Below are 16,079 nucleotides of genomic sequence, written 5' to 3' on the forward strand. Positions count from 1 at the left end.
GTGATTCGAAGAAATCTTAAGTTCCACACTTTCCACAAAAAAGTTGTTTACATTTTGCTCTCCAGCGGAAACCCAAAAGTGATTTTTTTGCAAATTTCCCCACAAAATTGTGCTTGATTTAGCGAGAGATAGAAGAAATTGATTAACTAGGTATTAAGATAGTAAAATAACAAAATAGATTAGAAAAATTCTAGTCAGTACTCAAATGAAAATCACGTGAAAATGGAGCTGTTGTATGATTCAAAGATTTGTCGTTTGTGTGGGGAAAATAATGCAATTGGATATGAATTATTTGGTCAGGGAGATGCTCAAATATCCTCACGAGTTAGTGGTTTGATAAATCACTACCTTCCGGTGAAAGTAAGTCTCACAGTAAACCCCGGAAATCCTGAGAAATTTTTTTCTTGCTAAGAGGTTAAAACTTTCTCTTTTTCTTGTTTTTTTTAGGTAAAGAATGATGGGAAATTCCCACGATGGATCTGTCCAGGATGCAATATACAAGTTGAAGCAACTGTGGAATTTTTTGATCTCATAATTCGTGGGCAGGAGAAATTGCGGGAGCTCTATCGAGAAGAATTGGCTAATCAGGAACAGCATGAGAGTTCTCTGGAGATTGCTCCTGCTACTGATCCGGAGCTTCCAGAGGAGACTGGTCTATTCCCATCTAGTCATACATTATCCCTACAAGTGCAGGGTGTTGAGAAACCCCGAAAGAAGCGTGGGAGACCCCCAAAACCCCCACAGGATGTCCTTGAGGCGCAACGTCTCAGAGCCGAAGCAGAATATCTAGCAGAGCAACGTCGAAAGGAAGCTCAGGAGCTGAAAGAGCAGGAAGAGAGCAATGGCAGACGGAAGAGACGCGTTAAAATTCCTGAACGTTTCCGGAGTGTGGTGCAGGGGAAGGAACTCGAAAAGGTCTACGTGGCACAGGGAGTTATCGACAAGACAGACATTTCCGACACTGACGAGGGGGCTGCTGTATCCATAATTGAGAATACCACTGATGATGGGCGAGGAAGTCAAGTAATTGGGCATCTCAAGTCCGCCGATGGAGCCGTTCTCAGTGATTTGGTTGTGACGCAAAAGACAGAATTTCACCGGAAGGGACGCGTGGCGAGGCTCAAGATGCGCTTTGTCTGTGATGTTTGCAGTAAAACCTTCTCGCACGAATTGAGATTCCTCACGCACAGAGCAACGCATCAGAATGTGCGGTATGAGTGCACAGAGTGCCTCCAGAGATTCCTCACGAAGGAACTCCTGAAGGAGCATCACGCAACATCCGGGCACAATGGTCAGGGAATCGTTGAGAGTGTTGAGGTGAGTGGAAAAATTTTATTTGTTTTTTTTTCCGGGAAAATTTGGGGAGAAAAAAAAATCTTCCCCAGATTCGAACCGGAGGCTTTCTGTTGAAAATCCAGCAGCTCTAACAATTGCTCTACTTGCCTCATTACCTTTGCATTTGTACGACTTTTTTTTTTGAACATATTTTACTTCACAACAATCCTTTACAAGAGGTTTTACAAGCACAATCACATACAATGTGTTCGCTAAATATTTCTCACTAAATAACTTCCATATATAAGTGCTTAAATACGTTCATTACATGACCATTTAAAGCTAGAAAAGGGGATTTTTGTTTTCCTCCTCCGGAAAATGCCACAGCTTTTGTTTTTACCAATTTGCACACTTCCAGGCTAGGCCAGGCAAGACTCTTGAAAAATTGGCTAATTAGAAGAAAGTTTTGTGAAAAAAGAATTCTTAAAAAGAAGTTCGGTAAATGTTTGAGCGAATTTTGCTTCTTAATCTCTGATTTGTTTCCTACGCTCCCATGCAGTTTGCATGGCCCAAATGCTAAGGGGACGCATGTACCCAATAGCCCTGTAGTAGCGTTCAGCATAGAGTGCCTCGGGGGTGTCAAAGCTCATTCCCAGGCGCTCTGAGAGGGTTTTGTACAAGCCCCCAGCTGTTGCGAAGGCTTCCTCAAACATCCCTTCGTGAATCATGAGGGAAGCCAAGCCGTACGTTACCCCCGTCCAGGCTTCTTCACTCTGAATTGTCGTCCAATCGGGATGTCCTTTGTCCGGTTGTGCTGCCTGTATGTACCCATTAACAGCCCCAAGGGTGCCATTACAGAAGCGCTTGACATTATTCTCAAAGATCACTTTAAGGGCTGACCGGACATTCTCCTTGGGGAAGAGTTCGTAGTCAAACCCGCAAGATTTCAAATACCAATGCCCACAGAGTTGATCTGACATAATTGTGTCCTTATTCCCTGGGGCTGTGTCGAATTTGTAGAATGTTCCATTCCAGAGTTTCTCCTCAAAGGAACGTTTACCCTTCTCAAGGATATCTGAGTATTTTACACATTCATCCGGTTGGTCCATTTTATTGGCCATAATTGCCATGCAGTGGAGGCTTGCTAGCCACAAACTTCCACAGTATGAGCTGAAAGAAAGAAGAAGGAATAAAATGTTGGAGTTTGCTTGTCAACAAGCTAGTTCGGCTGAATCTTCTTCACAAGCCAGGCTTTTACTTTAGGTATATATTAAAAAATTTGTGTTTCTAAGTCGGCTTTAGGTCTTTTAAGGTCTGCCTTTTAAGGTTTTTAAAGTCAGGTTTCTAAAACCTTAAAGCTAGGTCAGGTTGAAACAGAACTGTTAGATTTTTTAAATTATTTATCAATTGCAATGCCCGAAGACTATCAAAGTTTTAAGCAGCATGACCTAAGCTTTGAATCCTAAAAACTTAGGCCTAGCCTTGAAAACTTAGGTCTTGCGTAAAAAAAAAGCCTAGGTTGAAAAACCAAGACCTAGATTAAATTTACTTAAAACTGACTCCAAAAAATTAAGTTTAGTTCAAAAAGTTAAGACCTAGCTCCAAAAACTTAGATCTAGCCTTAAAAAGTTCTAACCTAGCTTAAAAAACAAAAATCTAGATGAAATTTACTTAAAACTGACTCCAAAAAATTAGATCAAGCTTTAAAAGTTGATACCTAGCTCCAAAAACTTAGATGTAGCCTTAAGAACTTAACGTTTTATGAAAAAATAAAGATCTTTCTTACCTTGGTCCATCCATTACCCACGAATCGTACGTTTGATCGGGAAATTTGCTATTCTCAATGAGCCCATCACCATCGTGATCCCATTCGAGACTCTTTGCCATGACAGCCTTGCATGCTGGGTACATGGCTTTGAGGTAAACAAGGGCATCCATGAGGTAGACTTTCCCATTTGTCTCATTGATGTACATCGATGCTGACTTCCGGTTCGCCTTATCGTCCGGCGACAGGCGATTCCTATTGTCGTGTGCGTACATTTCAAACAAGCTCTCCTTGTCAATGAACTCAATTGAGCTGAATTTGCTGGCATTCTCGGCATTAGCCTGTGCCAGTTGACTCAGTACGTAGTAGTCCCGGTAGACTTGAAGGACAAACTTCGTATTGAGATCCTTCCATTCGGCTACATCGTGAATTGGGTAGGAATTTGGGAGGATGTAGGGTTCCTCCCATGGATCACCCAAATCATGAGGTACACTGTCCTTGGCCTTCCGTGCGCTGACTTTCCCATCGTAGAGACATTTACGGGGTTCAGAAACTTCCGAAAAGATGGAATCACGGAAATCATACTGAAGACTAACTTGTAGATTAGGCCAGAGATTAGCAATGGCATGAGAGGCATAGAAGTGAACATCGTATGTGTTGTACATGCGATACTCGTGGCCCCTTTGAAAAAAAAATCAAATATTTATAAAAGAAAAGGAAAAGTTTTGTTCCAAATAAAAAATTACTCGAGATAGGCAAATCGGCCGTAGGCAATGCGAGGATCGTCAAAGGATAAATCATCATTGGGATCAATGGTAAACCAGCAGGTTCCGCCGTCAGAGATAAAATATAGCTCATTGAATATTGCACTCTTGTACCAATCAGGGAGATCTCTGCAAAAGATCAAGAAATTAGTTTAAAACTAAAGAAGAATTTTTTTTTAATTCCTTAAAGAAACTCACGGATCTTCCAAAATTGGCCTCTGCCACAAATCTATCTGCTGCTCCCATTTGTGATAGTTCATTAGGGCGTAGTCAGCAATACGTGGTCCACCCTCACCCGAATTCCCAAAGTGTTTTGTGTAGTAGCGTGAGTATTGTTTGAGTTTTTTGCCAAAATTAACAATTGGCATATCCCATGCTAGACAAAATTCCACCTCACCCGTTGCTTCGGCTTTTAGGGCAATCTCCCCACTTATAGCCACACCCACATCCTTCCCTTTGAGGTTCTCATCAACAGCTTTATCCGAAAGCTTTCCGGTTTCCTTTAAATCCATCCACAACTTCTCACCATTGCCATTTGGATCGAATTTATGACAACGCGTAATTGTTGTGTCGCCAGAGACTTTGCAGGCTAAATTGTACGTACACTCCATGCCGGCAATCTTCTGTTTTATAGCTACACCCTTGGCATTTCCTTCGCCAAAGGGGAATGTTGTTGGGTTGCCTTGAAAGGAAATTTAGGGATTGTTAACTGAATGAAAAAATGAAAAAAAAGGAAAAACTCCAAAGAAATTAGCGAGATTTGAACCAGGGACTTTTTCGTTGGAATGGTGCATTTTAACCAATTACACCATCATATTCTATGGAGCTTCATATAAGCTTTTCACACATGTGTTACTTATTTGATCGATTTATGCTTTAGAGAAATACTTTCAAAAAGCAAAAGAATTTAAGAACTGAAATGAAATACCTTCAGCATCTTGTTTCTTCGATCCAGTACCATTCTTAAAGGTGAACGTAATGGAAACCTTTCTATCCTTATCACAGACATTTTCAGCAGTCCACACAAACACTGCACACGGTAGGGAGGTATCCCGGTAGTCGTGGGGAATAATTGGTGAAACTTGACGTCCAATGAGCTTTATGCCATACTGCGTCAGATCAATTTCACTCCATGATCGCGGATAGAGGGCTATATAGTGGCATTTGCTTGGGTCCAAATTACTCTCCCACGCACTCAATGGATTTTTTGGTCGACTGTTGATGAAAATTTTCCTTACTTTAAAAAGATTCTCCGCAAAAAAAAATATTTTCGGTTTTTTAAACAATTTAAACAAGATTTTAACTTACGCGTAGGTCGAGAGAAGACTCTGAAAGATTGTTTGGTCATTCTCATCGCGGATTGTCACGATAAATTGGTCTGCAACTACAGTGTTGTATTCATAGAGGCCGGGTTTTAAGCTGAAACGACAAAATTCCCCGGCAAAGCCACGGCCAATGGCTCCGGATCCAATACCACCAATTGGGGTGCCGTAAATGCATTTTGAATGCTGCATGTCGTAATAGTCCATTAAACATTGGCGACCTTCACGATTTACTTTCCAGTAGTACGATAAATATCTGTTGATTAAACAGAGTTTGAAAAAAATTAGGGCTGGGAATGAATACTAAGACGGCGACGGACGCAAAGGCTCTGTTTTGCTTCTCGTTTGGAAAATCTTTCGTAGAAAAATAGAATCCTAGCACAATTTTCAAAGCTTTCGGCAAATAAAATCTTTAACCCTTTGAGGTCCGCGATTAATCTAGCGAGCTGATTGAACTAAAAATAATTTTTATGGGTTCCTTTGAGCTTAAATAAGACATTTTTGGAGAAAAATCCGAACTCAAAAATTTTCGGTTTTTCGTCCTTCCTGATCCTGTGAGTCCTTGGGGATGTCCTTTTGTGATCATAAAATAATCAGGGATTGTAAAGACATAGTCTTGTACTAATTTGTATTCAATATTCATAAATTAACTATACAAAATAAAACATTTTTAAAATCGAACCTTTGGCTCAACGGTCCCCAATGGACCTTAAATGGTTAAAGGACTACAAATAGTTAGCATGAGGAGGTAGAATTAATTACAACTTATCTATTAAAAAAAACTATCTAAAAATTAATTAAAGATAAGATTCATCAAACGGCTAATTGCAAGTCGATAAAAAATGCAAACTTTGCAAATTAATTTTTAACAGTAGCTATACTGGAAAAAATAAGAATTATCTTCAGGTGTTCTATGGACCAATAAAAAGATTTTTAAACAATAAAAAACGTTTATTTCCAGATAAAGTTTTAATGTTTGAATTAACCTCTAGGCCGCCAAGCGGGGTCGTTGAACGACCCCAGCCCTATATTTCGTGCTATAACTTAATAAATATAAAAGATACCATTCCCATCTTTTGGAAATAAGTTCTTTGGTTATCTGAGGAGGTTGTGTAAAAATTTCAGCTCAATCCGTCTACCACAAGAAAAGTTATTAAGGAAAATGTAGAAGAAGGGAATTCAAAAATTGGTGTAACGGCCATGCTGCGGAAAATTTTTTAGAATGAAGTTAGTCACATCATAAATCATATGGTTGAAGGGGGTTGAAGGGTTGTGTTTACTTTTTCACTTTACCTTTTCAGTGTCAGAATTATCGCGAATAAGTAACATAAACAACATAAAACATAATTAGAAGCATATAAATGTGCAAAACAATAAAGAATATTCGAGAAATATTGCCATTTATCACGGTGCGGGAAGTGAGGGGAATGTGGGGAAGTAGTGAAAAAAAAATAGCAGTTGCGGTCAACTTCGTGGCAAATTTCTCACGAAGAAAGTGTGAAAAAATGAGTGAAAAATGTTTTTCCCTAATATCTTCTTCTGCGTGTTTCCGGGTGGCGAATTTGTGATGCAAGGGGCAAGAGGACTATATAAGGAGTCTAAAGGTAGTGACCCGACAGTTCCCGGGTTTATAGTTTATGAGAAAATCGACTTCCTTCTTGGGGTCGTTCAACGACCCCACCTTGGCGCTCTAAGGAAGCTCCAAGGTCTTGGCGGCCAGCAGGTTAAAAGAATTAAGATCTTTTCTTTTATCTTAAACAGTAATCATTTAAATTTATAAAAAAAAATCCCTCTTAATAAACTTTAAAAATATCGTTTTTTTTTAGTTGTTAAAGTTTCTTTTGAGACCAAAAATTTCTTATAATTCTATTTATCCAGGTTCAGTGGCAAAAAAACTGCTAAAGTTAATTGAAAAAAAAAAGAGAAACATGATTATTTTTTGAGACGAGAAATGTTCCCCTCGGGAGATTCCCGGCCCTTTAAAGGGCTTTCCATTTAAAATTCTTCATTTATGAACGAAAGAAAAAAAAAAGAGTAACAAACATTTGGTCACCATGTGAAGAAGGTAACGCGTGCAGAGTACAAGAAGAGTTTATTTTTAAATCCAATAAAACACGTTGGTGAATTAAATGGGAATTCCATGGGATGCCCCTCGAGGGATTTGGTGATAAAATAAAATAAGTATAAGCAAGGGAAGGGAACGTGCATGGAGGAGTGGAAGAGAGACCATCAAACAGCTGAGTTTCTGTGTCAATAGGGTGATTCAATAGAAGCATATAAGAAGACACCTCAAACTTTTTTCTCTCTCGTATTATAAGCAAGGTGTGGTGGTTTTGTATTTTGGCCTCATCATCTCTCTCCTCTTCACATGATCGTGTCCAACTCTTTGCGAACAAATATTTGTTGAATATTTTCGGATGAATTCTTTCTCATTTCCTTCCTCTTCTCCGGCAATCCTGTGTGGCTGTTTTTCGGCGGAAAACTTTATTAGAAAATCGATAAGGGTATATGTAAATAAAATTCTTTGTTACAAATGAGAACACTTTGTGCTATTCCCTCGCCAAGGAGGGCATATGGAAAATGAGATTCGTCTCCAACAAAGCAATAATAAATAAAAGAGAAAAAAATAAAGAGGCGCTAAAGTGTGTCAATGCGGAGGACAAGACGAGAATTAGCTCCACACATAAGCTTTGTTGATGATTAGACAAATGGATGGGGGATTTGATAAGGAAAGTGTGGAGGAAATATATTATTATATTTCTGTAATTGATAAATAAATTCACAGCAGTTGGATTTTTTTTCCATGATTTTTCTCTCCCTTTTGCTAAAATATTATGAATTTTATATTACACATACAGTGAGGTCACGAAGTACAGCCATTGTACCACTCATGGGCCTACTATAAAGCATTGAGAAAATTACTTTAATTCGAGCTTTATTTGCTATTTTAGCTGTGATTCTTTCTTCAAAGAAGCACAGCTTCTGTGTACACTCAAAAATGCAAAGTCGTCAGATCGGGCTCAAACTTGGGATAAGCACGAATTATGGTCCCTACATTACAAAAAATGGTGGCGCCAAAAATTTTTCCGGCCGTCCGGCCGGCCGGCCGGAACCTTTTGCTAAATTACAAGAGAACGGTGATAGATAGAGACTTGCGGTCAACGGCAAAGTTCATATATCGGGTGGAAGACATCCGATTATGAGGTCAAATCCGACACCCCACCCTCCCGTCCGCCATTTTGGATAACCCCAAAATTTTGTTTTCGCTATATCTCAGCCCCTGTAACAGCTAAAAATCTGAAATTTTGATATGTTGTAGGGGCCATCAAGACCTTTCCAACGATACCTCATTTTCGAAAATCGGTCAAGCCGTTTAGCCAATATGGCCGCCACAATTTTTCATCGAAAATCTGCCATAACTCGAGAACGACTTGACCGATTTTGATCAACTCGGGCTCAAATGAAAGATATTAACGAGCCCTACAACTGCTCGAAACATTGCAAGTTCAAAAAAAGACCGCAAGTGGCGCTAAAATCGAAAACAAAATTTTCGATGGGTTTTCGATGAATATCTCGAGCACCGCTTTATAGAATTGCTTCATATTTTGGTATGTTATAGTTGACTATAATATCTTTCATCATGCCAAAAATGAAGAAAATCTATGTAGCCGTTCCGGAGATATCTCGTTTTAAAGTTAACATGTCATATCTTGAGTTGTTCAAGTCCAGCGCCCCGCGAATACAGACTGGTTCGAATACAGACGGTACCGCCCGTAAAGGGATAGGATGTTTGTATCTCGATAGGCAAACATCGTACTGTGCTCGCCGAGAAGGCATGCTGTATTCACGCTGTGTTCACTATCCACAGCTGTGGGTATGTCTCTCTCAGGCACACGGAAGCGAACGCCGAAAAACAGAGATGAAAATGCCCCTGCCTGGCTAACGTTGTAGTGGTACACGTTGGTCAGATTGTTGGATTGAGAGAAAGAGATGATGCACTCTCATCCACAAAAAACAATGGCCCTCTTGCATCAAATACGGAGAACGAAAGTAACACCTAGATGACTTTCCAATCTGTACACAAATCCAGTTTCACAAATGATAACCCTCTGAGCGCTCTTTGTTGATTCTGTGATAGGGTGAATGGAAACATTTGCCTACCCTTTGGCGATCGATTCCGATCAATGAGGAAAGAAATTGCCGCGAGCTGTCGTTCGGCTTGGGCAATATCGATCTTCAATATATATCAGATAATGATGATAAAAAAACCGAGGACCCTTCCACAATAGACCTTTCAGGTCGCAGTGGGATGAAAGCGACTATACGCATTCGCCTCAAATAAAAATCTGAATCTGAATCTGAATCATATTTTGGTATGTTATAGTTGACTATAATATCTTTCATCATGCCAAAAATGAAGAAAATCTATGTAGCCGTTCCGGAGATATCTCGTTTTAAAGTTAACATGTCATATCTTGAGTTGTTCAAGTCCAGCGCCCCGCGAAGCGGGGCGTTTTATATATACATATACAAAAGTAAAGTAAAATATATATAAATGCATAGATATATACATTATATATACATATAAAAATGCAAAGATAAATATATATAAACTACAAAGATAGATATTAAATATAGCATGGATGGAACAGTATAAAGCGAAAGAACGGTAAGTAAAACTTACAGGCTGTGATTCTTTCTTTGTCAGTGAAATGTGAAGATGGCTAAAAATTGAGGATGGGCAAATTTTGAGGAGAGACTTACTCGTGAGCCGAATCACAGCCAACGCCCACCACGATTAAGGCTTTCTTCAAAATTTCTGCACGTTGGCTGTGATTCGGCTCGCGAGTAAGTCTCTCCTCCAAATTTGCCCATCCTCAATTTTTAGCCATCTTCACATTTCACTGACAAAGAAAGAATCACAGCCTGTAAGTTTTACTTACCGTTCTTTCGCTTTATACTGTTTTTTCGAATCTTTTCTTCCCCTTCATCTCAATCAAATTTAATGGTCAATAAAATTAAATTCATTTGTAGGGAAAATAATTAATTTTAATTGGTTTATTCTTTGACTTTCGAGGAAAGGAGTTTATTCGTTTTTCTATGTGAGAAACCCTTTCGTTTGAGGAAAAAAAAATTGGGGTACAAGTAGGGTGAAATTCTCTAGTCAGACAGTCCTATGATTTCTAAAGATTTAAAATTTTTTAAAGAATTTCTCACGTATTCTTACGCAAAAGTTAAGTTTTCTTTAGTCAGGCTGAATCAGGCTAAATGTAATGTTTTTCGCAGATTTTTACGGATTTTAATGCCTGAAGACGATCAGAAAAAAATCTTCAAAAAACATAACATTTAGCTCGATTCAGCCTGACTTAAGAAAACTTAACTTTCGCTTAGGAATACTTTAAAAAAATTGGGGTTTACTGAAGAAAACTTAGGAAATCTTGAGAAAATTAAAGAAAAAAATCTTAAGAAATCTCAAGAACTTTTAACTTTCACTTAAGAAAATTATAAGAAATTTTAGGCTTTTTTTTCAAAGTTTTTAAGCTTTCCTTAAAAAAAACTTAAGATTATCTGACTTAGTGAATTTTACTCGTAGTTTTGTCTTTTGAATCAGGAATCAACTAGAAAAATCCGAGCAAAGATTTTCCCAAAAAAACATGCACAATGACGTCACTGCAATGATTTTTGTCTGTCTTTATTGCTGTAAGGTGAAGAACACAGTAGTGACGTCATTTTGTGTATTTTTTAGACAAATTTTCATTTATCTTTTTCGGGCTAAACGAATCTTTCCTTTTCCCCCATCTCAATCAACTTTTATTGGGCAATAAAATTTTGATGAGCTGTGAGAGATAATTAATTTTAAATTGATTGTTTTTCTCTTTCTCTCGTGGAAATTTCATTTTATTACTTTCTCACGTTTGCTGTGAAAATAAAAATAATCTCAAACACTATGTACATATGTTTACTTTTTTCTCTTATCACATTTTATCAATAAAATGCATCAGAAGAAGAAGAAGAAAAATTATTTAATCTTCAGGTGTCTCAGAGTCCTCAATTCGAATCTCTCAGTCAGAGAGATTATTGAACGTATATAACTTGAAAATCATTTTATCGATCATATTTCACTTCTTTTTTTCTTCAAAAATATTTCACTTGGAAAAGATATCTTATCATCCTGATAAGGATTCTCTCTTTGTCCCAAACACTGTGCTTTAGGGGACAATTGGGCAATTTGAATTTATAATCACGGAAAGCCGACGAAATGTAAATAAAAGTGAAATTAATTATTAAGAAATTTCCCCTCATTTTTTTCTTTTTAATACCGTCTGTCCTTTGAGAGTGTGTTGAGATAATTTGTCTTAAACTCTATTGGAATTAATGTAATTTTAAGTCATGGAAAATCTTACTAAAGACAGGGATAAATCTCTTTTTTTTTAAAGAGATTTTGAACTTCTTAAGATCCATTAGGTCGCACAATATCCTTCTTCAGGCTTTACTAATAATTAAATAATTATTTTTAGTTTATTCTTTTACAAATTAAGACTAAAAAAAATTAAAGAAATTATTTTTTTTTTAATTTATTACCAAATTAATGTTGGTTATTACATACAGTGAAATCATCTTCTAAAACTAACAATAAGTAAATGCGTAAGATGGAAGCTGTAATGTGAGACGACACTGTTTATTCAGCATAAATATAATAATACAAGAGACGTAGGTACGTTGAATTTATTCTTGGACTCCAGGGGCTGCCAATACCCCAATTAAATCCCAATTATACGTGGTTTGATTCGTTTGATTTGCTAAATTGGACAGCGCGAGTACAGTTGGTGTCTGCGGTGGGTTTGCGATGGCGCCGGACTTCTGGGAATTTATCGGGAGGTACATATACCCGAGTAAAAAAAAATCTTGGGGGTGGGTGGGCGGTTTCTGTCAGTAGTAGAGCAGTACCGTAGTGTAGTGGGTTTGCCAAAGGAAGAGGTGGTTGAACTAAAATCAATGAACTTTCTTCCTCCTTTGGCCACCTACAACAGCACTACTGGTGCTGCTGCTTTACGTGTTTTACCTGTAAAAGAGGGGCAACAGTGGGATTGTTTGCCGCAGCGAAGGGCGGATGTTCTGGTGCCTCTTCTCCGGGAAAACATGACCAAAGCTCAGCTTTAGCCCATATGCAGGAACTGAGGAATACTGCTTCAAATCATACGTTGACTGAACACTCACACAATCCATGACTTTGGGAATAATTTCTTTTCTTTTCTTAACACAAAAAAAGTATCACGAATATTTTTTTTCATACACAGCACACGGAACTACAATCTTGACTAAATGACAACTAAATACCGACTGACTGAAGTGAAAAATTCTTCTCTCTAAGCTCCGCTCGTTCGCTTCGTTTCCACCGAGCCAGTCGATGCCGAGAATCACAAGCACCACTTCTTCTTCTTCTTCATTTTATCTCTATCTGGGCCGTTAATTCAAAAAGCTCGCAAAAATTTGATTTTTTTTAATGATTTTTTTTATTAATCTGATAGTTTTTAGTTTTTAATCTTGCAAAGGGTACTTTTTTTTAACGGGTTTCATCTAAAAGATGATTTCCCCAAGCCAAAGTACAAATTAAATTAATCTAAATAAATTCCTAATTAAATATTCCTTTAAATTATTTTTTTCCTATTACTTTAAGACTATTTGCATTCTATTTCCCTTCACTCATTTTTTAAATAATCAAATTTATTTTAAATCTATTAATTCTATTTTCACTCCCGGAAAATTTACTACAAAACTCCAGGATATAAAATTCATCCAAAAAAGTTTAGAAGTCATGAAATTGCGGAAAAATCATATTCTTCTTGCAAAATAGCCCATTTTCCATGCTCTAATGAGATTCTATAGGTTAATTATAGAATCTAAAAAGTCACACCCGGTTAGAATTTGTAAAGAATCTTGTCCAGGAAAATTCAATGAAAATCATCATTTTTTTGCTTAGAAAAATGATTGATGATCTCTAATGTGATAAATTCATTTTAATTATGCCTTTAACTATCGGATTGGACGTATTTAATGTCTCATTTGAATAGTAGGCATTAAATATAGTTAAAAGCACAATTTCTCAAACAGAAACAGATAAAAAACAAAATGTAAATAAATTTGATTATTTAACTCTTCAAGTTTTTTTTCTAACGTTTCTCATACAGCTTCTGATTCTTTAAGATATTTATCGTAGTCACTATTCCCCGTTTAAACCTATAAGAGTATTTCAATTTTGTTAGACATCTATTCTTGATTTAGTAATATAAATTTTTGTAAGGTACAAAGAAGATTTTAGGAGCTCTGAACTCCTTCCGGAAGCCTTGGCAGGGAATCTGCGTCTTAATCCAGTCGAATTAAAATTACTTTCTCTGGAGCTTTCGATGTAGTTTGCGCGTCTTTCTCAGAACAGCTGGGAAGGAAATTTATTTTATGAGGTATTTTTTGTAAGATTTTCACAATTTTATGCTTTTTTTGTCAAATTCTTCTTGGCGTCAATACAAATTGCTTCCTTGTTCCTTCATTTTTAACAAAACACAAAACGCCTGCTATGATTTGGTTAAGATCTAAACCTTTCAATTTCATAAGAGGCCTACTATAATTTCAACTTCAACTTTACTTTGAATTTGCTTTGCAGACTTCCACGGAACATTCAGGGCAGGATTCAAATGCAATTGATGCCGCACGAGCTCTTTATGATCTGCAACAGGATACAATGATCCAAAGAGGAGGTGTAGCAGATGGTAGTGGTGATGGTCCTGCTGCTGTCAAGGGAGGAGGTGATCCTTTGGGTACGGAGATGGCACAAATTGCAGAGATTGCGGATAATTTCATGAATATCCCTGGACTGGAAGAGGGTGAAGAGGGAACCTTTGAGGGGGACATACTCGCCGGCTACAACATGTCACAGCCAGATGCAACAGTTGAGACGCAAGCAACGTTCGTGGCAACGAAGAAATTCATCTGTAGCCTGTGCAAGATGGCTTTCACCTTCATGCACGAGCTACGTGTTCACATGGAGAGTCATCGTGTCCCGCAGAATTTTCACTGCAACGTGTGCCAGAGGCGATTCAATGATCCCTCCGTGGTGGCACTGCACAAGATGGCAGAGCACAGCAATGCACGACGTTTTGCATGCAACAGGTGCGACAAGCACTTTATGCTGAAGAATCAATTGCAACGTCATCAGAATGTTCACATTGTGGTGCGCCCCTTTGAGTGCGGTGTGTGCAAGAAGCGCTTCAAGACACGTCCACAGCTCCAGTACCATGCGATGTGTCATTCACAGGAGAAGCGCTACGGGTGCGATGTGTGTGGGCAGAGATTCTTCTACAGTGGCACGCTGAAGCATCACTACAAACGCCACACGGGACATCGTCCCTACAAGTGCACCCACTGTGGGAAATCCTTCCTGCAGGAGAGTATCCTCCGGGAGCATGTGCGCATACACACGGGTGAGAGACCCTACAAATGCGGTCACTGCGAAATGGCCTTCAAGACGGCAACACAGTGCCGAATGCACACACAACGGCACACCAATGAGCGTCCCTGGGCGTGTGATTTGTGCGGCAAGGCCTTCCTCAAGTTGGAATCCTACAAGATTCACATGCGTCGCCATCGGAATGAGAAGATCTTCGTGTGTGATGTGTGTCAGAGGGGATTTGCTGAGCAGTATGCACTGAAGAAGCACGTCCGGATGCACACGGGAGAACGTCCTTTTCGCTGTGGGAAATGTGGGAAGAGCTTTGCTGATCGCTCAAATATGGTGAAACACATTAAGCAGCTACACGCAGAAGAGGCAACTCCGGATACTGCTGCAAGAGATCAACCAAATGAAGCACAATCCGGAAGTGTGGAAGTAGGAGCTCCAATTGTGTACCAAATTGTACCAAATCACACCATTGACACGGCCCCAATTATCTTTGTAACACTCCCACGGAAGGATCAACATGGGATGGGGGCATATGAGGTACAAGATGCCTCGGTGGAGCATTCAGCAGAAGAAGAAATTCTAACAATGCAGCAAAATATTGAGGAGGATCCAACGAATGAAATCTTTCTGCAACTTGATGCAGGTGAAGATTACAGATACCTTCTGACTGATAAATAAAAACAAAGAGAGCGAGTGAGAGAGGTCTAATTTTCTTCAAAAATTAAATAAAGTTTAGAGGAATAAAAAATCTAGTAAAAAAAGTATTTTTTTTAAATTAATTCCCTCATCAATATAGAAGGAAGAAGGAATCAATAATAGGGGTAACTGGGGTAAAATGGTGAATCGAGAAATAAATAAAAATTAATATCTCAAAAAGTAGTGGGAGCTAATCTGTCTAATTTTATCAGTAGTTGCACTTCATACCCCTGCCTAAGCCTAGAAACTTTCATAATAATTGATCCAATATTTTGGCTTTTATTTGAAAAACAAATTTTTCGAACCACAAAGTTACTCTGACCTCTCAACTACAAATTAAGTTTTGGCGAAATTCTCTGCAATTTTTTTGATCCAAATGCATTTTTAGACAAAATAACTATTGCTAAATACGAATCTAATCTGAATTTTCCGAGTTTTCCCATAAAACACTGATAGTAAAAAATACCCCTTGGGGCAAAATGGTGAATTTGGTGTTTTTTTAAATTACCTTTTAAAATTTTTGAATAAAAAATTTCCCCTAATTAGTATAATTATATATACAATATAGGATGTTTAATCACTCACTATTACCAATTATTAAAAACTAAAAAAATAAAAAAAGAAAATTTCTTAAATTTAACGTTTTTTTTATTTTTTGTATTTTTTTTTTATTAAAAAAAAGTTATAATTGGTACACAAATCTCTCATACTCAATAGATGTTATAGTGCCTTCCTAAAATAATTTCATTAAATTAAGAGTAGCGAACAAAAAACGCAATTAACCATTTTACCCCAGGATTTTG

The 16,079-nt window shown here is 37.9% G+C and overlaps 2 protein-coding genes across 2 annotated transcripts; one reads left to right on the forward strand and one right to left on the reverse strand.

Moving 5' to 3' along the window:
• Positions 1–23: 23 nt before the first annotated feature.
• LOC129796654 (zinc finger protein 568-like) lies at positions 24–15,301 on the forward strand. Its single transcript, XM_055838766.1, has 3 exons — positions 24–360; positions 448–1,317; positions 13,786–15,301. Exons 1-3 carry the CDS (start codon positions 223–225, stop codon positions 15,256–15,258), a joined length of 2,481 nt encoding a protein of 826 aa, XP_055694741.1. The 5' UTR covers positions 24–222; the 3' UTR covers positions 15,259–15,301.
• Positions 1,469–12,516, reverse strand: LOC129796653 (non-lysosomal glucosylceramidase). Its single transcript, XM_055838765.1, has 7 exons — positions 12,190–12,516; positions 5,113–5,382; positions 4,733–5,019; positions 4,003–4,486; positions 3,787–3,933; positions 3,062–3,721; positions 1,469–2,445 (listed from the first exon to the last, which is right to left on the reverse strand). Exons 1-7 carry the CDS (start codon positions 12,351–12,353, stop codon positions 1,800–1,802), a joined length of 2,658 nt encoding a protein of 885 aa, XP_055694740.1. The 5' UTR covers positions 12,354–12,516; the 3' UTR covers positions 1,469–1,799.
• Positions 15,302–16,079: the final 778 nt, after the last annotated feature.

Source organism: Lutzomyia longipalpis, chromosome 4, assembly GCF_024334085.1.
Source record: "Lutzomyia longipalpis isolate SR_M1_2022 chromosome 4, ASM2433408v1".
NCBI classification, from domain to species: Eukaryota; Metazoa; Arthropoda; class Insecta; order Diptera; family Psychodidae; genus Lutzomyia; species Lutzomyia longipalpis.

Excerpts from the sequence above, each read along its gene's own strand:
- LOC129796654 (XM_055838766.1), top strand. The coding sequence starts at position 223 with ATGGAGCTGTTGTATGATTCAAAGATTTGTCGTTTGTGTGGGGAAAAT. Across the intron at positions 361-447 it reads ATCACTACCTTCCGGTGAAA|GTAAAGAATGATGGGAAATT; the intron begins GTAAGTCTCACA and ends TGTTTTTTTTAG. Across the intron at positions 1,318-13,785 it reads GAATCGTTGAGAGTGTTGAG|ACTTCCACGGAACATTCAGG; the intron begins GTGAGTGGAAAA and ends TTTGCTTTGCAG.
- LOC129796653 (XM_055838765.1), bottom strand. The coding sequence starts at position 12,353 with ATGGATTGTGTGAGTGTTCAGTCAACGTATGATTTGAAGCAGTATTCC. Across the intron at positions 5,383-12,189 it reads CTGTTGCCCCTCTTTTACAG|ATATTTATCGTACTACTGGA; the intron begins GTAAAACACGTA and ends TTTAATCAACAG. Across the intron at positions 5,020-5,112 it reads AGTCTTCTCTCGACCTACGC|TCGACCAAAAAATCCATTGA; the intron begins GTAAGTTAAAAT and ends TTTCATCAACAG.